General features: G+C 43.4%; 2 protein-coding genes across 6 annotated transcripts in view; one reads left to right on the top strand and one right to left on the bottom strand.

The window, feature by feature from the left end:
* The window catches only part of STX8 (syntaxin 8), a 258,686-nt gene extending 241,471 nt beyond the window's left edge, over positions 1-17,215 (bottom strand). For 4 of the 5 annotated variants that reach the window (XR_007123565.1, XM_047709078.1, XM_047709080.1 and 1 more), the window contains exons 1-3: positions 17,065-17,214; positions 11,383-11,482; positions 4,360-4,454 (exon numbers count right to left, since the gene is read on the bottom strand). Coding sequence is in view for 4 of the 5 variants with exons in the window: in XM_047709078.1 (XP_047565034.1) it covers positions 4,360-4,454; positions 11,383-11,482; positions 17,065-17,081 (212 nt within the window). In the remaining variant the exon portion in view is untranslated. Of the gene's footprint in view, positions 1-4,359; positions 4,455-11,382; positions 11,483-17,064 lie in introns of all 5 variants that reach the window. The other variant, XM_047709079.1, reaches the window with a different exon arrangement.
* Positions 17,216-17,855: 640 nt separating this feature from the next.
* Positions 17,856-21,408, top strand: part of CFAP52 (cilia and flagella associated protein 52) — a 40,070-nt gene continuing 36,517 nt past the window's right edge. Inside the window, exon 1 of the mRNA XM_047707613.1 lies at positions 17,856-17,978. Coding sequence (XP_047563569.1) covers positions 17,909-17,978 — 70 coding nt within the window. The 5' untranslated portion in view covers positions 17,856-17,908. The remainder of the gene's footprint in view (positions 17,979-21,408) is intronic.

Genomic DNA, 21,408 nt, shown 5'->3' with positions numbered 1-21,408 from the left:
AAAAACAAAAAACCTCACACACAGAAAACCCAAGGTACAAAGAGGTTAAGTAACTTGTCTGAGGTCACATGGTTAGTAAATGTTGAAAGCTACCTTGTATGCAACACCCCCCCCCAGTAGGAGGGGCTGGTCCCATGAGGTGCTCTAAATTGATTTCCTGCAGCTTTTTCTTTTCTTTTTTTTTTTTAAAGATTTATTTATTTGACAGACAGAGATCACAAGCAGGCAGAGAGGCAGGCAGAAAGAAAGGAAGAAGCAGGCTCCCTGCTGAGCAGAGAGCCCAATGCGGTGCTCAATCCTAGGACCCTGGGATCATGACCTGAGCCAAGGGCAGAGGCTTTAACCCACTGAGCCACCCAGGCGCCCCCCTGCAGCTTTTTCAACAACCTGGCAACGTAAGCGTATTTAGTCCTCCTCTAGACAGACATGGTCAAAACGAAGGTCTAGAAAGGTGAAGTTGCTCTTTGGCCTCGAGGAAGTACCAGAGCTCATTCAATCTCAGCTCTGTCTGGTTCCAAAGCCAGGCCGTTGGCACTAGACCGCAGCAGAAATACTTCCAGACAAACTGGGGGGTGATGGCAGACTTCATTAAAGTTATGCACACGCATTTTGCCGGGCATTTGAAACAACCACATCAGACAAAACTGCCATCCACCGTTACTACCCAGGGAACAAAGCAAGGAGACCTTAATGCGGAAAACTGCAAAGAAGGTTACGAGACTACAAATCAGAAAATCCCTACTGACCTCAACACCGTCCTGTTCTCACTTTCCTCGCCATTCCAGGCACCAGTGAAAAACGTCAAGTACAAACAAGTACAGTGTTTGGGAACCACCTGACGTCCCCTGGAGCCCCAGGGGCTCTCCCCAGCAGCTACCTGGCTAGCCCCCCAGCACCTGCATTCATACAGTTACAGTGATGGCTGCACCTATCCACCCACCTGTCTACCTATCTCTCCCCCTCAAAAAGACAAAGGGGAGAAAAGTTATTTATAATTTTTAAAAAATCATTTCTATACGACTTCTCCCAAGACACCAAAATACCTTTTTATACTGAACCCCTCCGTAAAAAGATTTTTTTTTCTTTAAATTCTCCTTCCAGTTGTAAAGGTGCCGCCTTTGAGAACACAACAAAAAGACGAGCTTCACGTTAGGCCAATTCTAAGAATAATTTCACTTCTACCTGACATTTCACAGGCGGCCCTCCTGTGGCCCAGGACTTTTCTCAACCAGCGGGGCAATGAACAACTCCTGTCTCCAAGAAACATGGTGAATAGAAATTAATGGTATTCAGCAATTTTAAATTCTCTGGCTGAAGGACTTTGGTTTATGAATTGCAAACTAACCAACTCGAAAGCACGCGACTTTCATTTTCCCTCCACATTTATTCTTGCCAGGAGAAAATACTTTTTCCAAGAAAAAGCAGTAACCTCTTATGCCTTCACTCCGTGAGTTTAATTGTTTGGAAGGCATTTTCTGAGGACTTATCTTTCTGGCAAACCCTAGTGTTCTTTGGAAAACTGCACAAATGCATAAATTTACTAGGTGAAGTGCCGTAAACCCTCAACTACTCGACACAGTAAGGACATGTGGTATTCAAATATTCCCATTAAAAAAGTCACCTAACTTAAATTAATTAGGCCTCCAAAAAAAAAAAAAGGATTAAACAGTCACTCTGTTGGCGATTTACAGACAAAAATTTTTCTAAGAATTACAACATCATAAAGTATACCTAATAAACCACAGTGAACAGTGTTTAAGCTTCCTGATGATTAAGGAGGGTCTCAAGGATTTGCATTATAAACAGGATTTGTCTTGGCATCAGAGCAACATGCCCATTATTAGGGAATTCTAGTCGAAGACGTTCCAGGTGACAGATGACTGTATTATTTCTACTAAAGTAGAATTCGGTTTTTAAACAACTGGCTTTGGGGCCAGACAGCCCTGACTCTGCGTCCGCGCTCTTCCATTTCCCAGCCGTGGGGTCTGGGGCAAGTTCCTTCAGCCCTCAGATTCCTCTCCTCGGTGTAAAACATTCCTCTGCTGCGATGCGGGATTTGTTGTCCAGCTCTACCCGCGAGCTGGTGTGCAAAGACTGACCTGGGCTCCGTACCTTTTTGGTAAAGAAAATAACGAACCACCCACAGAAGTAGCTATCCCATATGGCTTAAATCTGGAAATAGCTGGGAAGATGAAGGGCAAGGAAAGGGAAGATGTGGGGAACAGAAAGAGAATTAAAAAGAGGCCTTCATAATGCAGAAACTATCTCCTTTCCATTCTATCAAAAGAAATGGTCTCCCAGAAAACGCAGGAGACTTGAGCGCCCCCTTGGGGTGGGAGACAGGAATTCCATCTTTAGTACGGGTTGCATTTCCAGCAAGAGATCCAACTGTTTGAAAAAAATCCTTAATATTTCAAAGAATGCTGTTACAGTCCAGCTGAGTTTCTGCTTTATCCTACAACATTCTAAATTATCCACAGTAATGTCCTTAAATATTTTCATAATGTGTTTAATAACTCTGTTCTATATTTTAAAATATTTTTATATATTTTTCGTGCTTCGTTCAGCAAATTCTGAGATGACCGCAAAACCAAAGTCTATGAGATTTCAAAAGATGGTCAGGCTGAAAGCATTCGGAACAAAGTCAAGGCAATTATTATGGCCCCATGCTCCTCCTTAACTAATAACGAGCAGAAGTTACTAATAGAAAAAAGTTAGAGTGCTTCATTTGTTTCTTTTTTGCCCTGTAGTTTAGCACATAAATATCATAAGGTGCATAATAATCAGTAACCTTGATGGATAGCAAATACACAGTTGCTAATACTATATCATGAAAGGACTATTTAACATAGGTGCTTTAGGTAACAAGAAAATGAGCGTGCGTAGCTGGATATCATGTGCGGACACTAGCCAGGCCGACTACAAACCATCTGAGGTCGACATATTGGGACTTGTTGATTTTGATAAAATAAAAACCGTTTGCTAATAGATGTGCAGGGGGCGCCTGGGTGGCTCAGTCAGTTAAGCATCTGCCTTCAGCTCAGATCATGATCTTAGAGTTCTGGGATCCTGCCACCTTGGTGGGCTCCCTGCTCAGTGGGGAGTCTGCTTCTCCCTCGCCCTCTGCAGCTCTCCCCGCACACATGCACATGCTTGCTCTCACTCTCCCAAATAAATAAATAAAATCTTAAAATATGTGTGTGTGTGTATACATATATATGTGATAGATGTACAGGAATAAATAATACCAGAGAGAGGGTAAAGTCACAAACTAAATGTATTAGAATATTCCAGATGTCTTAAAAATAAGCCCCCCACTGTTTACTGAAATTAAACTTTTACCCGAAACCTTAGTGTGTTAGTAACTGAGTATCTACAAACTCATGCAATTTATCTAAACAAACCTCTCTGGTAGCATAAAGGGGTGACGCTTGGGGAAAATAATGGTTCAAACATTTTCTATTATTTTGCCAAAAAGCTAGATTCCTACACTCTCCCACTGAAAAGCAGTAATAGCCATTTCTTGAGATACTCAAATCTAGTTTTTTGGCATGAACTGGTAATTTGAAAAAACAATGAGAGAGGAGCACTATGAGGCCAGTTTTCAAACCGAGATAAACTCAGGTGCAAAAGACTGGTTTAGGTAATGGGTCACAGGTGTTTTCCTCAACTGACTGGATTATGAACTTCTTAAAAAAAAAAAAAAGTTTCAACACTTGACAGTGTTGGTGGGAGGTTGAAATGGGGCATAACTTGCTTCAGGCCAGGACTCCCTGCCCGCCCCTCCCGCGCCCCCAAACTCCCAAACCAGGGGCAAGCGTCTGTGCTTCTCCAAGAGTAAGAAGGCGAACAAGTCCCACCTCAATAACCTACATAAACAGGGGAAAATCCCCAAAAATGTACGATTTCTACTGGTACTGGCCTCTCGCAAAAGAAAACGGACCAGTCATAACTCTGGCGACTCCAGCATCGCCACAGCTGGGGTTATGGTAGAAGGTCCCCTCCCCTGTTGGCACAGAGGCTCACCATCTCCAGGGCTGTCTAGACAGGGGGCAGCGCGGGGCTCGGTGCAAACACGGCCCCGGCAGAAAGCACTCGCTTCCTACAGCGTAGAGGTTACACCCAAGTCACACCCAAATAAGTGAACGCCATCAGCATGTCTTGCTTCACCAGCATATTCCCTGTGAACCACGTAACAGACCCTTAAAATAGAAATCGAGAAGATGGGCAATATTTTGGAAACCCAGGTCTTCCTCAAGCTGTGGAAAAAATCTGGGTGGCCCAGATTCCTTCCTTTCTTAAAATAAGACTGCGTTTCCTCCCACTCTAGAAAAGAGGTGGAAATGTTTACATGGATACATCTGATGTGTTGACACAGCTCTTAGCAGCAGATCCTTCAAAAGGGAGATCTTGTCCTTCAGATTCTGCAACAAAGTTCTGATGGTCACGGTAAGCTGGAAAGAAAAGAACATGTCCTCAGTATGCTGGTTCAGACCTGTAGGATCTACTACAAATATCCGGTAAACACACTGTCATTCCTTCAAGGGTGAGCGGGCAGAGATGTCTGACCTCCCAAGGACACCTGCAGGGCGGTAAGGCATCTGAATTTTGGTCCGGTCACCCAGCAGATGCTTGTATCCACTTTCTACTGTGACCAGGCAGTAAGTGGGGCCATACCTGAATAGGGAAACTGCCACTTGACCCTCACGGTCCGAATTCTGTCCTCTGAGCCTCTACCCTCCGATCCCATTTGTCTACCTTGGAGCCATGCAGGAACCTGGGTTCCCTAGTCTGCATTTACCAGCGAAAACCCCCCATCCCCCCGACCTTGCTTCAAATGACAAGCCATCAAGTTCCACTGCCACCGCAGCCAGTCTTGTCTAAACGCACTGGTGTATTGCAAACCCATGTAAAAGTTTTACAGCGGTGTGTTGTCTTTATACAACGTTAACCACACGTGACTGTTTTTCCGAGAGTGTGTGAATCTTCTCAATCATTCTACAGACCCCGAGGAAATTTTGGTTTGTGACCCTGAGTGCTGCCCTGACGGATGGACGGGGGTGGGGAGAGAGGCTCTCAGGAACTGAGAAATATGAAACATAAAGTTGCCCATGTAAATTAAATCCGGTCAGCTGTGGGTGAAATCAGAGACAATGTTTTCAAAAGACAAGATCACAGGTTTCATTTGCTACCTCATTCAGAGTAGCAATTACAAACCTGCAGTGGAAAGGAAGGGGCCTCCCTCCCTAGATTAGCACGGTCACACTAAGGAGGAAAATAGCAGGACACCAGAGGCTGGCCAAGGGCTACACACATCAAGCAGCCCTCAAAGGTATTGGGCAGCCAAGAAAAGTTTAACCTTAACTATTCTAATACCTCTGGGAACCACGGAAAACCACCTACAGTGTTTATGAGGAAATACCGAGGAAAGCAGATCTCCCCTCATTCAAGAAATAAAGAGCAAAACAAACAAACAAAAAAAGCAAAACACACCCCCGCCACACACACGTGCGCGCACGTGCACACACACACACATCCAAACTAAGAAAAGTCTACAAAACTAAAGCTCAAAATCATTCAAAAGATGAAAAAGAATGTAGCCATTAAAAAAGTATGATTGAAATCTCAAAATGTTAGCACAGAAAGAGAGCCATGATAATCTATTCAAAGAAAAAAAAAATCAAGTCATAAAATGAAATGTCATCCATATTGATAAAAAAATCAATCCAGGAACTAAATACTTAAAATGCCACGGGCCATTACCCCTAAGTAGTGGGATTTTAAAAATTTTTTATTAGAAAATGATTACTTTAATAATCAGGAAAAGTTTTCTATCATCATCATTTAACTGAAACTTCCGAAAGCACAGAAAAAGAGAGAAAGCCTAATTTATATTTTAAGCTAACACAACCCTGGCAACAGACACTGACAGAGATCTTGAGGAAAAAAGAAACCACATGCCAATCTCCCATAAGGATTATAAAATATAAAAGTCTTTTAAAAAGATTAGCAAAGCAAATTCAGAATGATGTTAAAATGATAGCATATCACCACCAAGAAGAATTTATCCTAGTAATTGAAGAACAGTTTGATGTTAGAAAATCTAATAATAAAGCTGACAGTGTTGGTGATTAATACAGTATAGGGGAGGGGGTAACTAAAACCAAAACAGAGGGGCACTGGGGTGGCTCAGTGGGCTAAAGCCTCTTCCTTCAACTCAGGTCATGATCCCAGGGTCCTAGGATCGAGCCACGCATCAGGCTCTCTGCTCAGCAGGGAGTCTGCTTCTCCCTGCCGCTCTCTGCCTGCTTGTGATCTCTTTCTCTCTCTCTCTTTCTCTGTTAAATAAATAAAATCTTAAAAAAATATATTAAAAAAAAAAACCAGAAACAACAAAAACTAAGAATGGAACGGTACTGCCTTAACAACAACATTATTCAACTTTGGTCTAGAAGTTCCAACCAATGCAATAAGACAAGTTAAAGAAATACACAGGGGCTGGAAGGAAGGAGAGGAAATTCATTATTTCCAAATGGATTACTCTGTTGGGGAAAATTAAGTGAAGCCACTGACAGATTACTAGAAACAGGAAAAGAAGTCAGTAATCAACTGTAAATTTAAAAAATCAAGGGCATTTCTATGTTTAAGTAATAGGTGGGGACACTTGTTTTTAATTATTAATTTTAAACATCATTAACAATGCCAACAAAATCTCAAAAATATCTAGTATGGTGCCCGGCACATAGTGACTGTGGAGTAAATAATTGATGGAGGAATGAGTAAAAGGAACACTTAATATTGTAAAAATGTAAATGTCCCCCAATTTAATCTTTAAATAAACTACACAACTATTCAGAGTCCCATCTGGAGTTCTTTTATTGAAAAAGAGGTAGTAATTGAGGCACAGTACAAAAGAACTTTAAACTATGCAAAATTATTCTAAACCATGGATAAAGGGAAATATAGGAAGAAAAGGAATGTGTGATGGACTAGGACTTTGACAATCAGATCTGGAGTCTTTATAAAAACCACAATAGGAACAACAGAACAGAAGGTCCAGGAACGGTGCAACCACGCAAAAATTCAGTGAATGAAATACAGGATATTTTGTATCTTGGAGGGGGTAAGGTAGGGAATAATTTATCAAACTGGAAAAAAAGTAAAATTAGATGCCCACAACATAACCAAAATAAACTTCAAATATTTTAAGGATATGTGCTTAAAAATAAAAACTGAAGGAAAGCTTGAAGATTATTTAGGTGATCAGACAAAATATTTATACAGCCTCTGACTATGAAAGACCTTTATCGCCATGATCTCTCCTCTTTCTAAAAGAAAAGACCACAAATAAAAATACTGAAAATTTTGGGGTGCCTGGGTGGCTCAGTCATTAAGCGACTGCCTTCGGCTCAGGTCATGATCCCAGGCTCCTGGGATCGAGCCCCACATCGGGCTCCCTGTTTGGTGGGAAGCCTGCTTCTCCCTCTTCCACTCCCCCTGCTTGTGTTCCCTCTCTCGCTGGGTCTCTATCAAATTAATAAATAAATTCTTTTTAAAAATATTGAAAATTTCAAATCCAGTTTAAAAACAAGTACATGTCCAAAAAATGTCATTTATAAAATCAAAGGCCAAATTAGGAGAAAAAATACTGGTATCAGATATGCCAGATCAAGCTTGAATATAGTCAACATACACATAAAGAACATGGAGATTAAGAAATAACAGGTTAGGGGATCGCCCCACATTGGGCTCCCTGCTCAGCAGGAAGCCTGCTTCTCCCTCTCCTACTTCCCCTGCTTGTATTCCCCTCTTGCTGTCTCTCTCTCTCTCTCAAATAAATAAAATCTTTAAAAAATAAATAAAAAAGAAATAACAGGTTAGGTTAAGGACATATACCAGTAAGTCACAAAGGAAGAAATATGAGCATTCAATAAATGAAAACATGCCCAACCACATAAATTTTAAAAATGCATAATAATCTATTGTATAATTTCACCTAACAGAATGAGAAAGATTTGTAAAAGATAATCAGAATTGATACAGACTTATATGTACAAGAGGCTTAAGATTTCATACGACCTAAATCCAGAAAGTCTACACTAAGAAACTTACTCTGACGTGGGCAATGATTTAGCCACACTGAAAACTCATTTATAATTGGAAATAATCAAACTATCCAAGAGGATAACACCAGCTAAATGAATGAGATCTAAATGTAAAAAGTGAAACCATTGGCTTATGGTAAGAAAACAGGAATAAAGGCCCTTATGTCCCAGAATAGCAAAAGTTACAAGTGAAAATGTGGAGGCATTTAAAGATCATTAGCCAACTCTGTTTAAAAAACCCAAAACTTTCACATGGCAGACGGTACCATGGGCAGAGCCAAACAACAAATGATAAAGAAAATAAGTTACAATCTATCACCAAGAACTAAATCTTCATATTATATAAGGAACTCTTAGAGACTAAAAAGACCAACCAGCCAATTAAAAAAACTGGGCAAAAGACAAGAACGTCTCAGAAAAGTATATATAAATAATGTTTAAGCATGTGAAAACATACTTTCCTTGATTAGTAAATGAACAATGCAAATCTGAAACTACACTGAAATACTATGTCTCACTTATCTCACTGGCAACAACTCGGGAGACTGACAACCCCATTTGTTGGCCAGCCTGTCAAGAAACAGAAACTTGTGCTCTGCTGATCAGGGCACCAAAGGTAAGCACCCCTATGGAGGGGAATTCGGCAATAGGTGAAAAAAATCACATACATCCTAGTTCTGAGAATTCACCCTTGTAAGACACCTCCACAAATATAAGGTGGGGGGGGGGAAGCATAAAGGTATTTACTGCAGCATTTTTTATAACAGCAAAAGTATAGAAACAATCCAAACACCCACCCTTAGACAGGTTAAATGTGCCACAGCATATCCGTGCAGGAGAGTATTATACAGCCCGAAAGAAGAAGGGCAAAAATCTAAGTAAATAAATATGGAGGGATCACCACGATGTAGTATTAAATGAAAAGAAAAAGATATACAAGAGTATCTTTTGTGTAAAAGGAAAAAAAATGAGAACACACACAAACACACAGATGCTTATTTCTGCAAAAATTTAACACAGGAAAAATAAACCAAATTTAATGAAAATGGTTACATATAAGAAGTACTAAAAATCAGGGGTGCCTGGGGGGCTCAGTGGGTTAAGCCTCTGCCTTCGGCTCAGGTCATGATCTCAGGGTCCTGGGATCGAGCCCGCATCAGGCTCTCTGCTCAGCGGGGAGCCTACTTCCCTTCCTCTCTCTACCTGCCTCTCTGCCTACTTGTGATCTGTCAAATAAATAAATAAAATCTTTATTTAAAAAAAAGAAGTACTAAAAATATAATAAACCCATAATTTTATGGTCAATTAATCTCTGACAAAGCAAGAAAGAATACCCAATGGGAAAAAACAGTCTCTTCAGCAAACGGTGTCAGGAAAACTGGACAACAAAATGCAGAAGAAGGACACTGGACCACTCTCTTACACCACACACAAAAATAAACTCAAAATGGATTAAAGACTTAAATATGAGGCCTGAAACCATAAAAATCCTGGAAGAGAGCAGAGGCAGTACAAACTGGCCGTAGCAATGCTTTTGCAATGCTTTTCTAGATAGTCTCCTATGGCAAAACAAATAAAAGCAAAAATAAACCACTGGGAGAATATCAAAACAAAAGCTTCTGCACAGCAAAGGAAACAATCAACAAAACAAAGACGCAAACAACTGAATGGGAGGAGATATTTGCAAAGGACATATCTGATAAGGGATTAGTATCCCAAATATATAAAGAACTGACACAATTCAACACCTCCAAAACAAATAATCCAATTAAAAACGAGCAGAGGACATGAACAGACATTTCCCCAAAGAAGACATCCAGATGGCCAAGAGACACGTGAAAAGATGCTCAATGTGACTCATCATCAGGGAAATGCAAATCAAAACTGCAAGGTACCACCTCACACCCATCAGCACAGCTAAAATCAACACAAGAAACAAAAGTGTTGGCAAGGATGAGGAGAAAAAGGAATCCTCTTGCGTTGTTGTTGGGAATGCAAACCAGTGCAGTCACTGTGGAAAACAGTATGGAAACTCCTCAAGAAGTTAAAAATAAAACTGTCCAATGATCTAGTCATCACCCTACTGGGTATTTACCCAAAGAATACAAAACACAAATTCAAAGGGGTACATGCACCCCAATGTTTAGAGCAGATTTATTTACAACAGACAAGCTGTGGAGGCGGCCCAAGTGTCCACTGGTAGATGAATGGATAAAGAAGTGATACAGATACACTGGAATATTACTCAGCCATAAAAAAAGGAATGAAATCTTGCCATTTGCAACATGGATGGAGCTAGAACATGAGATAAGTCAGAGAAAGACAAATACCATATGATTTCACTCATAGGTGGAATCTTAGAAACAAAACAAAGGAACAAAGGGAAAACGAAAGAGACAAATCAAGAAACAGACTCAACTGCAGAGAACAAACTGGTGGTTTTCATAAGGCAGATGGGTGGGAGGATAGGGGACATAAGTGATGGGGTTTCAAGAGTACCCCAAAAATGAATAAAAACAGATGCAAAGGATAGCATAAAACACAGGAAAAAAGGATCTGTTTTAATACTTTAGAACAGAATAACCTCAGTATTTTTAGTGGGATATTAGTTTTAAAAAGTTAAAAAAAATAAAGACAAACTCAAAGGTAGTGTTCTTTGCAGTACCTGTGTAGTAATCCTGAAACTGTCTTCTGTAAACGATAAAAAGGACCAAGTGGGCAAAAAGAGATCATAGTTTTTGGTAACCAAAGTTCTGACTGCTGGAAAAGAAAAAGACGAATTTGGAATGGGGAAGGTTAGAAAGAAACATGGTGTTGGACTTGGATCAAAGGTGCTAGAATGAACTCATGAGCGTCTAAAAAATAGATTTCCTAGTCAAATCCTGCCACTGTTTTTGTAGCACCTGTAAGCTATTTACATTTTTACGTGTAAAATGTAAAAAAAAAAAAAAAAGCTATTATCTTTTTGGCAAGAACAGATCTTCCAAGAGGTGAAGACATCACCCCTTGTCCTGCAAAGCCTGGGAGATTTACTGTCTGGGGTTTGAACTAGACTATGAAATTGTCAGATACTTTTAAGGGGAAGTAGGAGACATTAAACAAGTGTCATGCTTCATTTAGTCTCAGTCATAACAAGTACCTGATTGGTTATAATGTCAATTCCACGGTCTCACTCACACACACGTGCACACACACACGGAACCTCAGCAGGAGGACGGTTTTCAGACCTCCAAGCTCAAACAAATCACTTCAAGTACTAATTCTCTCCTGGTCTTACCCTGATTGTATTTTCACCATTTCTTTCATACTGATTTTGTTGTTGGATTTTCTCGGCAATCTCTTGTGCAATTTGGCAGGTAGAGTCGTATGTGGAGAACCTGCATCAAAGTCGCAAAGGGAGAAGAAGGTTTAAGGTTCTTTAAAAAAAGACGTCCACGTTATCTGCGTTTCAGTTTTATTCTAGCCACGGATTCAAACAGGAGGGGAGGGTAGTAATAGCGACAGTCATAGGGACGCGTGTTGCTATTACGGTAAGTACAATGTGCTGGGTTTTATAACGAATGCTTCTTTCGTAATAATTCACTTAATCCACACAAAAACACCAGGAGACGGGTCCCATAATCATCTCCACCTTCCAAGGCAGAAAATCAGGCACAAAGAGGTAGAGAGACTTTCCCAGGTGGTACCCCAGCTGTAAACCAAGGCTATCCGGCCCTGAGCCTCTGCTCATAACCGCCTCACCATTCTGTCCATGGCAATGTGTCTGAATCCATTCACTTCCAGAACATTCGGCAAAGGTTTATGGAGCGCCTCCTCTTACCAAGTACTGCTGCAGGCCCTGGAGATCAGAGCAGTGACAAAACGGACAAGGTCCCTGCTCAAGATGCTTAGTGAAGGGAGAAAAGTATAGGATAAACAAACACGTAGTACGTCAAGCACTAAGAAGAAAAATAAAGCAGGATAAGAGAACAGAGAGTTTCAGGCAAGGTGAGGAAAGAGCCAGCAGGGGAAGAACTTTACAAAACAGGCACAGGAAGTACTATTTATCCTACAACAAAATGCTCTGGGGACATGGGACACACACCCTCCTGACATCTAAGCTTATGAGAACTCTCTCAGAGCATTTGCTGAGTTTCTATTTCGTATTTATAGCATTGGAAGCTTTGGAAAATTCACAATGAATTCCCAGTTGTCTCTTATTTTGCCCTTTTGAGACAAAATACTGCCAAACATTTTTTTAAAAAATATTCGTGGGGAGAGAGACAGAGGCAATATTAAGTAAATGTGACCAAATCACATCTCTATCTGTTTTACAGAGAAAAGCTAGGTGCGCGCACACACTGTGTCTCCCCTACTAGGTGGTCTGCTCGGTACAACCAACCTATTTCCCAGCACTGTCCCAGCACCAAATATTGAAAACTGCTACTTGTCCTAACGTCCCCATTTCTGCTTGAAAAAGTAAACTATCCATTTCTCAAAATCTCTGAACTCCCATGCGATATTCGTACACCGAGGGAACTTGGCAAATATGTTTTTCAGTGATAGAAAAAACAATCTCCAATCGCTTCCCTTGGCAATCTTACTAGAGTAATTCCAGCAATGGGGGACAGTCAAGTCCTTGATCTGGGACAGGTCCTGGGCGAAAAGTGTTACATTCTGAACTTCACATGCCAAGAAGTACGATCTTTAGCAACTCCCCACTACACGCTAAAGCAGCCTCATGCAAATATTCACGGGTAAGTGTATGTATGTTCACAAATACAAAAAACAGCAGGTGATACAACACATAATTAAGAAAATAGGAGGAAGGGGTGCCTGGGTGCTCAGTCGGTTAAGTGTCTCTTGATTTCGGCTCAGGTCATGATCTCAAGGTCGTGAGATCATGCCCCATGTCCGGCTCTGCGCTGCACACGGAGCCTGCTTAACATTCTCTCTCTCCCGCTGCCCCTTCCACCGACCAAAAAAAAAGAAAAGAAGAGGGAAGCTGGTAAGGAAACTGGTCCTGGCTCCAGCTCTGCCACATCTTCCCTTCTCCCCGCCTATACCGTCCTCTCTGAAAAGAGGAGCTTAGGTCTGGCTCTGTGGCCCCAGACCACACCTATGAACATCAATAATAAGGCATGATACAGCAGCTCCTTCCAAATGAAGACCGGAAGTGAGAGGAGTAACTGGTGGCCTAGGGCACTCAGACTTGACCGGGCTGGGCCAAGAGGGTACATCATGGGCTGAACTACAAGGCTGAAGCAGGAGGGAGGGGCACATCCTCGACTTGGCAAAAGGCCCAAGGAGCAAGCAAGGGTGAAAGGAAGGAAATGGAAGGACACATGCCTGGTGCATTCAGCTGAGCGGAACTGGGTGGGCGGATTCGGCATCAAAGGGCACAGATGCATGGAAGCTAGTTTCTGCAGAGCCCTGAACACCAGAGTAATCAGGTGAGACTTTTGAAAGAGGGCTTTAGAGCTGTAGGGGACCCTTTTACACATCGAGTGAGCCCTTGAAGAGGTTCTGTGAAATGCAGAAGGCCAAAACCCCAGATGTCTCGCTCCCACTCCTCACCTTCCCACGTTAGCTTTGGAGAGCAACGGTCCTAAAACTTTGCTAGTGCTGGAATCACCAGGAGAATCTTCAAATAACAACATCACAGCCAAGTCCTGGCCCCCAGCCCCATGCATTCTGCTTGACCTGGACACAAGGAATTGTGAAAGCTCCCCTGGGTCTTCCGATCTGTACCTAGAGCTCACGGGCAGCCTCATCACGGTATCAAGCACACAAGTGCCTAAGGTACTAGTTCAGGAAACTGAGCTGGGTTACACAAATGGCTAGGCACGAGAGAGGTGTGGGCAGGAGATGGGAAGACTTTTCCAGCTTTCCAAGTCTAGAACGGTCACCAGTATCTACTGCCTGCAAGGCACAGGGCTAAAAGGATGGGATCACAGCATGAACAAATCACATAAAATTTAAGAGAAAAGCCAAAGACTTAATAATCTGATAGGAGGAGTGAAGAGAAAGGGGATGATTGGAGTTTCCAGGCCTGGGTGACTCAGAGGATGGTGATGCCAAAAGGCAGAGACAAAGAGGAGCAAAGAGAAGTTTCCAGACCATGGACTAAATGGTTCTGCCACAAAAAACACTGAACGCACAGTTAAATTCACATATGTATGAGATTTACTCAGGGAAAAAAAAATCTTGGGGGAGGGGGAGAAAGATATGGAGGGAAGAGATGATAGAAGAATGGGGGAATACTGGTAATTACAGGAATCCAGGGTGAGTATAAAGGCGTTATATTATACATTACACAGGGTCATGGTATGGATGATACTATCCCATTTTGTATGTATTTTACCTTCCATAACAATTTTTAGAAGGGACCCAAGAAAGGCCCAACCAGAATACAAAACTGGTAAGGTCTGTTAAACTGTAATTTTTCCAGAAATGATGTATCATCAACAAATATGTTGCCCGGCAGTAACGTTAATTAGCTTCAGCAAAGAACCACTTCAGAGGCAGTCATCCCTTGCTCCTTCCATTAAAAAGTGAGCTTGCCCCTTGCTCTGATACTCCATTAAAGCTGCCACTGCTATATTCCACTTTTTTTATTATTATGTTCAATGAGCCAACAACCATTCCATTTTCAACATTAGGATATCACTCGGGAGTAAAGCATCATTGACCTATGATTCTTCAAGAGCAGGAAGGCAAGGCTGTATGTAGTCAAGTCTGTTTTTATAGGTTTTGTCAAAGTCCCGTTCTGTACTCCCTTCGGCCCTCCTGACCAGCAATCCACTTTGCAAGGTAGCTGATGCTAACCCAACAGAGTTCCCTCACTGTTTCACTGTCAGCAGTCAGGGGAGAAAGCCACTGGGTCAAACTACTTGAGAGTAAGAGGGAACATGATGTGCTCTCAGCATAAACTGGAGATGAAGCCTGGGGTCCAGTGATGGCTTCCAGCAATCTACATGGACAGCCACCTCCGAGCTTTACTTCCTACCTTATGTATAGTGAGGGGCTTAGCTCCCAGGAGGTGGAGGGGAATTTAGCAATACCTATCAAGGGCCTTAAAAATGTTCTTATCCTTCAATCCAATAGTTCCACTTCTAGGAAGCAAGTGGAGGAAATAAGGAATGGAACAAAGGGGAGTCTTTGTAATAGCTAAACAAAACAAACTCTAACATTACAAAGTGGTACAAAGAGGGAAATAATTAAATGAATTATGGTTATTCATACAGTGCACTATTACGCACCATGAAAAAAATCATGCTTTCTGTAAAAATTTAATGACACGGAGAAATGTGCTTTGCCTTGTGAAACACGCAGGTTTCCCTCACTATCCAAAAATAGTCTTCCTACAAAACCTTTCCTAAGTCGAAATGGTGTAAAGCAAAGGGGCCAATTACCATAAATATATATGGAAACATTTTTTGAGCTTTCCTAAACCCCCAAAAATAATCTCTCTGGGGCTTTTTTGATACCTTAGGGCACATCTTGCTAAGGGATACACAAAATAAACCAAGATAAAGCCCAGATGCTCACAGACACATTTCAAAGCTATGAGAGCTGGATGCTGAGATGCTGAATGTAGTTTCCAGGAAGGAGCTTGGGGTGGGGGAGTCACTCTGGTTGACCTGGGGAGTGCAATGTCTCTATGACCTTTTGCTACAAAAGAAACACTGAATGCTAGCTTTGCTTTCCCCTCTTTTTTCATAAAAGCAAAAATCCTCTTCTGATTTCTTTTGGTTAGCAAAAAGAAGTACTAAGGTAAGTTTTTCATAAAACCAAAGTAGCACAATGTAAAGTCTTAAGAAGCTGGAGATACCTGTACATGATATATAATATATATGCATAGTATATTCGCTTTCCTTTTAAAAATCAGTACCAGCAGGTGCCTCGTTAGCGCAGTAGGTAGCGCGTCAGTCTCATAAAAATCAGTACCAGCTATTACTCCAAATGACAGAGCTGAAGATGTGGCGTTCTTTTTCTCTGGAAATGGTATTTTCTAAATTTTCTATCAGAGTGTACACAGGTGTTAAAATTAGGTGGAAAAAAAACCGTTAAATCAAGTGAGCCATTTGGCGCAGGTGACCCAGATCCAAAGAAATGCTTTGATCCTGCAACCTGGTCTAGTAGTCACAGTGCCTACAACTTAATTATAAATTATACCAGAAATATTAACAAGAACTTTCCAGAGCTAGGATATGCTTTTAATCATTAAACCAAAAAACTCCAGTCCGACGTGCGGGTAGCAAGATGTTCCTTAGGATCAGAACTTGCGTCTTTTCATCATTCAGTCCATGGGACGTAATTGTTGAAGGAACAACCCTTCCCAGCGCTTTTTTTTTTTTTTTTTTTTTAACTGCAGAGATGCTGCCGCAGAAACAGCCTTCCCGATACTGACTCAGGGAAGGGTTAGCCGCCTTACAAACAAATGCGTAATTTCCCTCCCCTATTCCTCTAAGTTTTTTGAAGGGCCCACAAGATATAGGTCCTAGTGCCAACTGGTTACTAACCGGCGGGTGACTGTGGATTCTGAACCTCGGTTTTCTCAGTCCCGGAGGAAAGGGGGCGGGGGGGGGGGGAAGGTCACCCGATGCACCGGCGTTCCACAAAAAGGGGACTCGGACTTCACTCTACCCGCAGTCCAAGGAAGCTTGCACCAGCCAGCTCCGCAGCAGGACGGGCGGGAAGTCCCCGCGGCCAGATGCAGCCCAGGAGGACTAAAGGCATGTGTCCGGGATTCGGTACTCGCCCCCACCTCCCCGGTATCCACCCGGTTCCCCTCCCGGGCCACCCCCGCGAGCACCGAGGTTGGCGGGACGCGCGGCGCGGTCCCCCTAGGCACGGAAAGGCCCCTCCCCTCCTCCTGAGGGGCTCCCCCAGCCCCAAAGCCTGGCTACCGTCCGCTCCCCGGAAGCCCGGCCTCCCCCGCGGACCCTCCGCGCGGCCGCCCTCACCCAGGGCTCACCAGGGGTCCGGGGCCATCGTGCAGTCTCCGCCCGCCGCCGCTGCCGTCGGACACTTCCTGCTCGCGGCAGCTGACTACGGCGGCCCGAGCGGCTCATACCCCGCGGTTCAACCCGGGCGCGACCGGAACCTGGCGTTTGCCCGGGGAGCGTACACCTGGGGTTGGAAAGGATGATCACGAAAGCGAAGCGGCCCTCGGGGAACGTCAGGTGGGAGCAATAATCTAATCGGTTCCCCCTGAGGGACGCGAACAGCCCGGCCCAATGAAAATTAAACCGTTGGGCAAAAATCTGAGCATTTTCCGGGGAAGGTGGGCGCATCTTAAGACTTGCAGCAGTTACCTGAATTTTCATCCCGCTTCAAAAAAAAAAAAAAAAAAAAAAAAAACCTGGACTGGGGGCATAGCGGCCCGACTGTGTAAATTTACTAAAACTCACTTTGAGTGAACTTTATATGTAAAGTGATAGCTCAGTAAAGCTTAAAAATTCTTTTCAACCCTGCTTCCAACAAGGGACCCAAAGAAGTGGCCATTATATATTATTTTTCATTATATCGGTGCTTAATTCTATAGTTGCGGAAAAAAGTCACAGATGCTTTCCGTGGAGGGAAAGCGTGCACTCAGCGCCCCTAAATTTCCTAAAGGAAAGAGGAGGGGGGTAAAGCCCCACCTCCTTTTGCAGCGCGAGCACGGGGCGCTACAGCTCGGGGCGCTACAGCTCGGGGCGCTACAGCCCGGAGCGCGCGCAGGCGCGGGCCTGGTGCGCATGCGCACGTCCGTTACCATACCGACCGGCCGACGCTACGCCGCTGGAAGCTGAGAGCGGGGAGAGCCCAGGCTCCTGGGGATGGAGAACCAAACTTCGCTCAAAGCCGAGGTGGCCGAGCTGGAGCTTGAGGCCGTGATTGGCTTCAACGGTGAGGCCTCGAGGGTGTCTGGGCTGGGCGGGTTGCGAGCCCCGGGGACGAGTAGTGCGAACGGGGACACCGGTGTGGGACCCCGGGTGCGCCTGGAAGGCAGCGCGGGACACTGGCCAGGGCCAAGCTCTCTCCTGCCCCAGAGCCCTGGGGAGTCCCTTCCTCGCTCCAAGTCTCAGGGACTAGGATGGCTTCGCAGCACCTAAAAAGGACAAGGGCCTCCTCTCCGGGACCGAGGATAAGTAGGGTGGCCGTAACCCTTCTCCCCATGGTTAGCTCCACCTTGGCCCTAAGCCCTCGCGCAGCCCCCAGAGCTGCCCGCCCCTCGGCCCCTGGGACCAAGAAACTCCTAGAACCCCAGCTGATGTGCTAATGAGAACGGGCTGGGGACTGAACGTGGGTGTGAGCAGCTGCTTTAGGGGATGGTCTTGTCCCCTAACCCAAGAATTCTTAATGGTGAGGATCTCAGACCCAGATAAAAGGCGGAGAGGACGCCAGGGGGAGCTGGAGGGGAGAGATGCTCGGATCAGGGGAGATCTGCTGGTTCAGCTCACATCTTATTTAGGACTGCCTGTTATTTTGAAATTTAAGGGGTTGGTGGTGGGGGGAGGTGCTCTTTGATGTTGGGTGTGAAGGATGGAAACAAGCAATGCGTTACGATTTAGAAAAAGTAAACCTTTTTTTAAAGTGCGTTGTGTTGCCTGGAAGTTTTAAAATTATGATAATGCAGATGCAGAACCATCAAAGATTAAAGTTTTTAGGCACATTCTGGGACTTGGCTCTTGACTCTTCATTTTTGTTTAATAGTTTCTGATAGAAAGTGGGCAGCTTAGTGCATCTGAGAAGTCGGCCATCTTTGTAGCTGGTGACAAGGTCATTGGTAAAGAGAGTGAGTGACCTCTGAGTGCAGGGGGTCACCGCAGTGACCAGTGCAGAGCTTCCAAAACAGAGCTCTGCGACCGAGTTCATGCTGTTTTGTCGAGCTCTAAGAATAAATACATGGTCCCTTATATTCCATTCCTTCTCCTGGCCATGACAGAGGTTAGCTTTCGCCTGGAAACAAATCAGAAGTCAATGCAAAGCCCCTTTTCTCATTTTCATGCTAGAACTCCTTGCAGAGTTACATTACAGTTTATGAATTTCAACTTGAGAGTGTAAATGTGTAATGGTGCTTGACTATTGTAGTTAGTGTATTTTGAAGGGAATTTATTATTTAAGCAAACCAAACATAGTTGTACGGCTTATGAAAACATTTTATAAAGCTACAGTTATTAAGAATTTGGTATTGGCACAAGAATAGCCACATTTTATATATACACAATGGAATACTACGCAGCCATCAAAAGAAATGAAATCTTGCCATTTGCGACGACGTGGATGGAACTAGAGGGGATCATGCTTAGCGAAATAAGTCAATCGGAGAAAGACAACTATCATATGATCTCCCTGATATGAGGGAGAGGAGATGCAACATGGGGGGTTGAGGGGGTAGGAGAAGAGTAAATGAAACAAGATGGGATTGGGAGGGAGACAATCCATAAGTGACTCTTAATCTCACAAAACAAACTGAGGGTTGATGGGGGGAGGGGGTTGGGAGAGGGGGTGGGGTTATGGATATCGGGGAGGGTATGTGCTATGGTGAGTGTTGTGAAGTGTGTAAACCTGGCGATTCGCAGACCTGTACCCCTGGGGATAAAAATATATGTTTATAAAGCTGTAAAAAAAAAAAAAAAAAAGAAAGAAAAAAGAAAGGATGAATACCCAAGTTTTGTAGCAACATGGACGGGACTGGAAGAGATTATGTTGAGTGAAATAAGTCAAGCAGAGAGAGTCAATTATCATATGGTTTCACTTATTTGTGGAGCATAACAAATAGCATGGAGGACAAGGGGAGATGGAGAGGAGAGGGGAGTTGAGGGAAATTGGAAGGGGAGGTGAACCATGAGAGACTATGGACTCTGAAAAACGATCTGGGAATTTTGAAGGGGTGGGGGGTGGGAGGTTGGGGGCACCAGGTGGTGGGTATTGTGGAGGGCATAGATTGCATGGAGCACTGGGTGTGGTGCAAAAATTAATGAATACTGTTATGCTGAAAAAATAAAAAAATTAAAAAAAAAAAAGAATAGCCACATTTATCAATTGACTAGAGTAGATAAGGCCATGTTTATCCTATCATGCGAAGAGTTTCTAAACCAAAAACAGCCACAATAGAACAACAGATGAAGGGTCTACAATCTATAGACTGTTGGCTCGGATTTTATTTATTTTTTTTTTTAAAGATTTTACTTACTTATTTGACAGAGGGAGAGAGATCACAAGTAGGCAGAGAGGCAGGCAGAGAGAGAGGGGGAAGCAGGCTCCCTGATACTGGGCTTGATCCCAAGACCCTGAGATCATGACCTGGGCCAAAGGCAAAGGCTTAACCCACTGAGCCACCGAGGCGCCCTATGCTCTGATTTTCAAGTTTTACTAGAATCCAGCCATGCACATTTGTTGATATGTTGTCTATGGCTGCTTTTACACTACGGTAGCATACTTGAGTAACTGTGGTCCATGATGCCTACTGTTTGGCCCTTTATAGAAAATATTTGCTGACCCCTGAAATGAATAAGAGGTAAAGAAATATAAATGGCTACTAGCTCAAAATGTTTAAACAAGGGGCGCCTGGGTGGCTCAGTGGGTTACAGCCTCTGCCTCTGGCTCGGATCATGATCCCAGGGTCCTGGAATGGAGCCCCACATCGGGCTCTCTGCTCAGTGGGGAGCCTGCTTCCTCCTCTCTCTCTGCTGGCGGCCTCTCTGCCTACTTGCGATCTCTGTCAAGTAAACAAATAAAATCTTTTAAAAAATAGTTTTTAAAAAGTTAAAACAAAACAAACAAAAAACCCCTGCTATTAAAACCTTGACTCTTTTTTTCTCAGACGGGCAAAGCTACAAATAGGGGTACCAGTAGGATAAGAATAACAAATGACTCTCAATTACTACTGCCAGAAGCATAAATTTTACAACCTTTTTGAAAGAGTTTTTGTAGTACCCATTATGATTTCTAATGGGAATAATCTTGGGACTTCTAAAACTTGAGCCACTTACTCAAGTTTCCAAAAGAGGGATGCCTCGGTGGCTCAGTTGGTTGAGAGTCTGCCTTAGGCTCGGGTCATGATTCCGGGGTCCTGGGATCGAGTCCCACATGGGCTCCTTGCTCAGCAGATAGTCTGCTTCTCCCTCTGCCTCTGCCTGCTCTGCCTGTTCTGCCTGCCGCTCTCCACTCTCTCTGACAAATAAATAAATAAGAATCTTCTAAAAAAAAAAGTTTCCAAAAGAACTATGTACTGTGGGATTCACTGTGGTACTCTGTATCATAGCCTATATACTGGAGGAAACCCACATCTCCATTGGTAAGAAATTGGTTTAAAAACAATTGCAGGGCACCT

Source organism: Lutra lutra, chromosome 16, assembly GCF_902655055.1.
Source record: "Lutra lutra chromosome 16, mLutLut1.2, whole genome shotgun sequence".
Classification (NCBI taxonomy): Eukaryota; Metazoa; Chordata; class Mammalia; order Carnivora; family Mustelidae; genus Lutra; species Lutra lutra.
The sequence above is the reverse complement of the archived record's forward strand: the minus strand, read 5'-3'. Positions and strand labels throughout refer to the sequence as shown.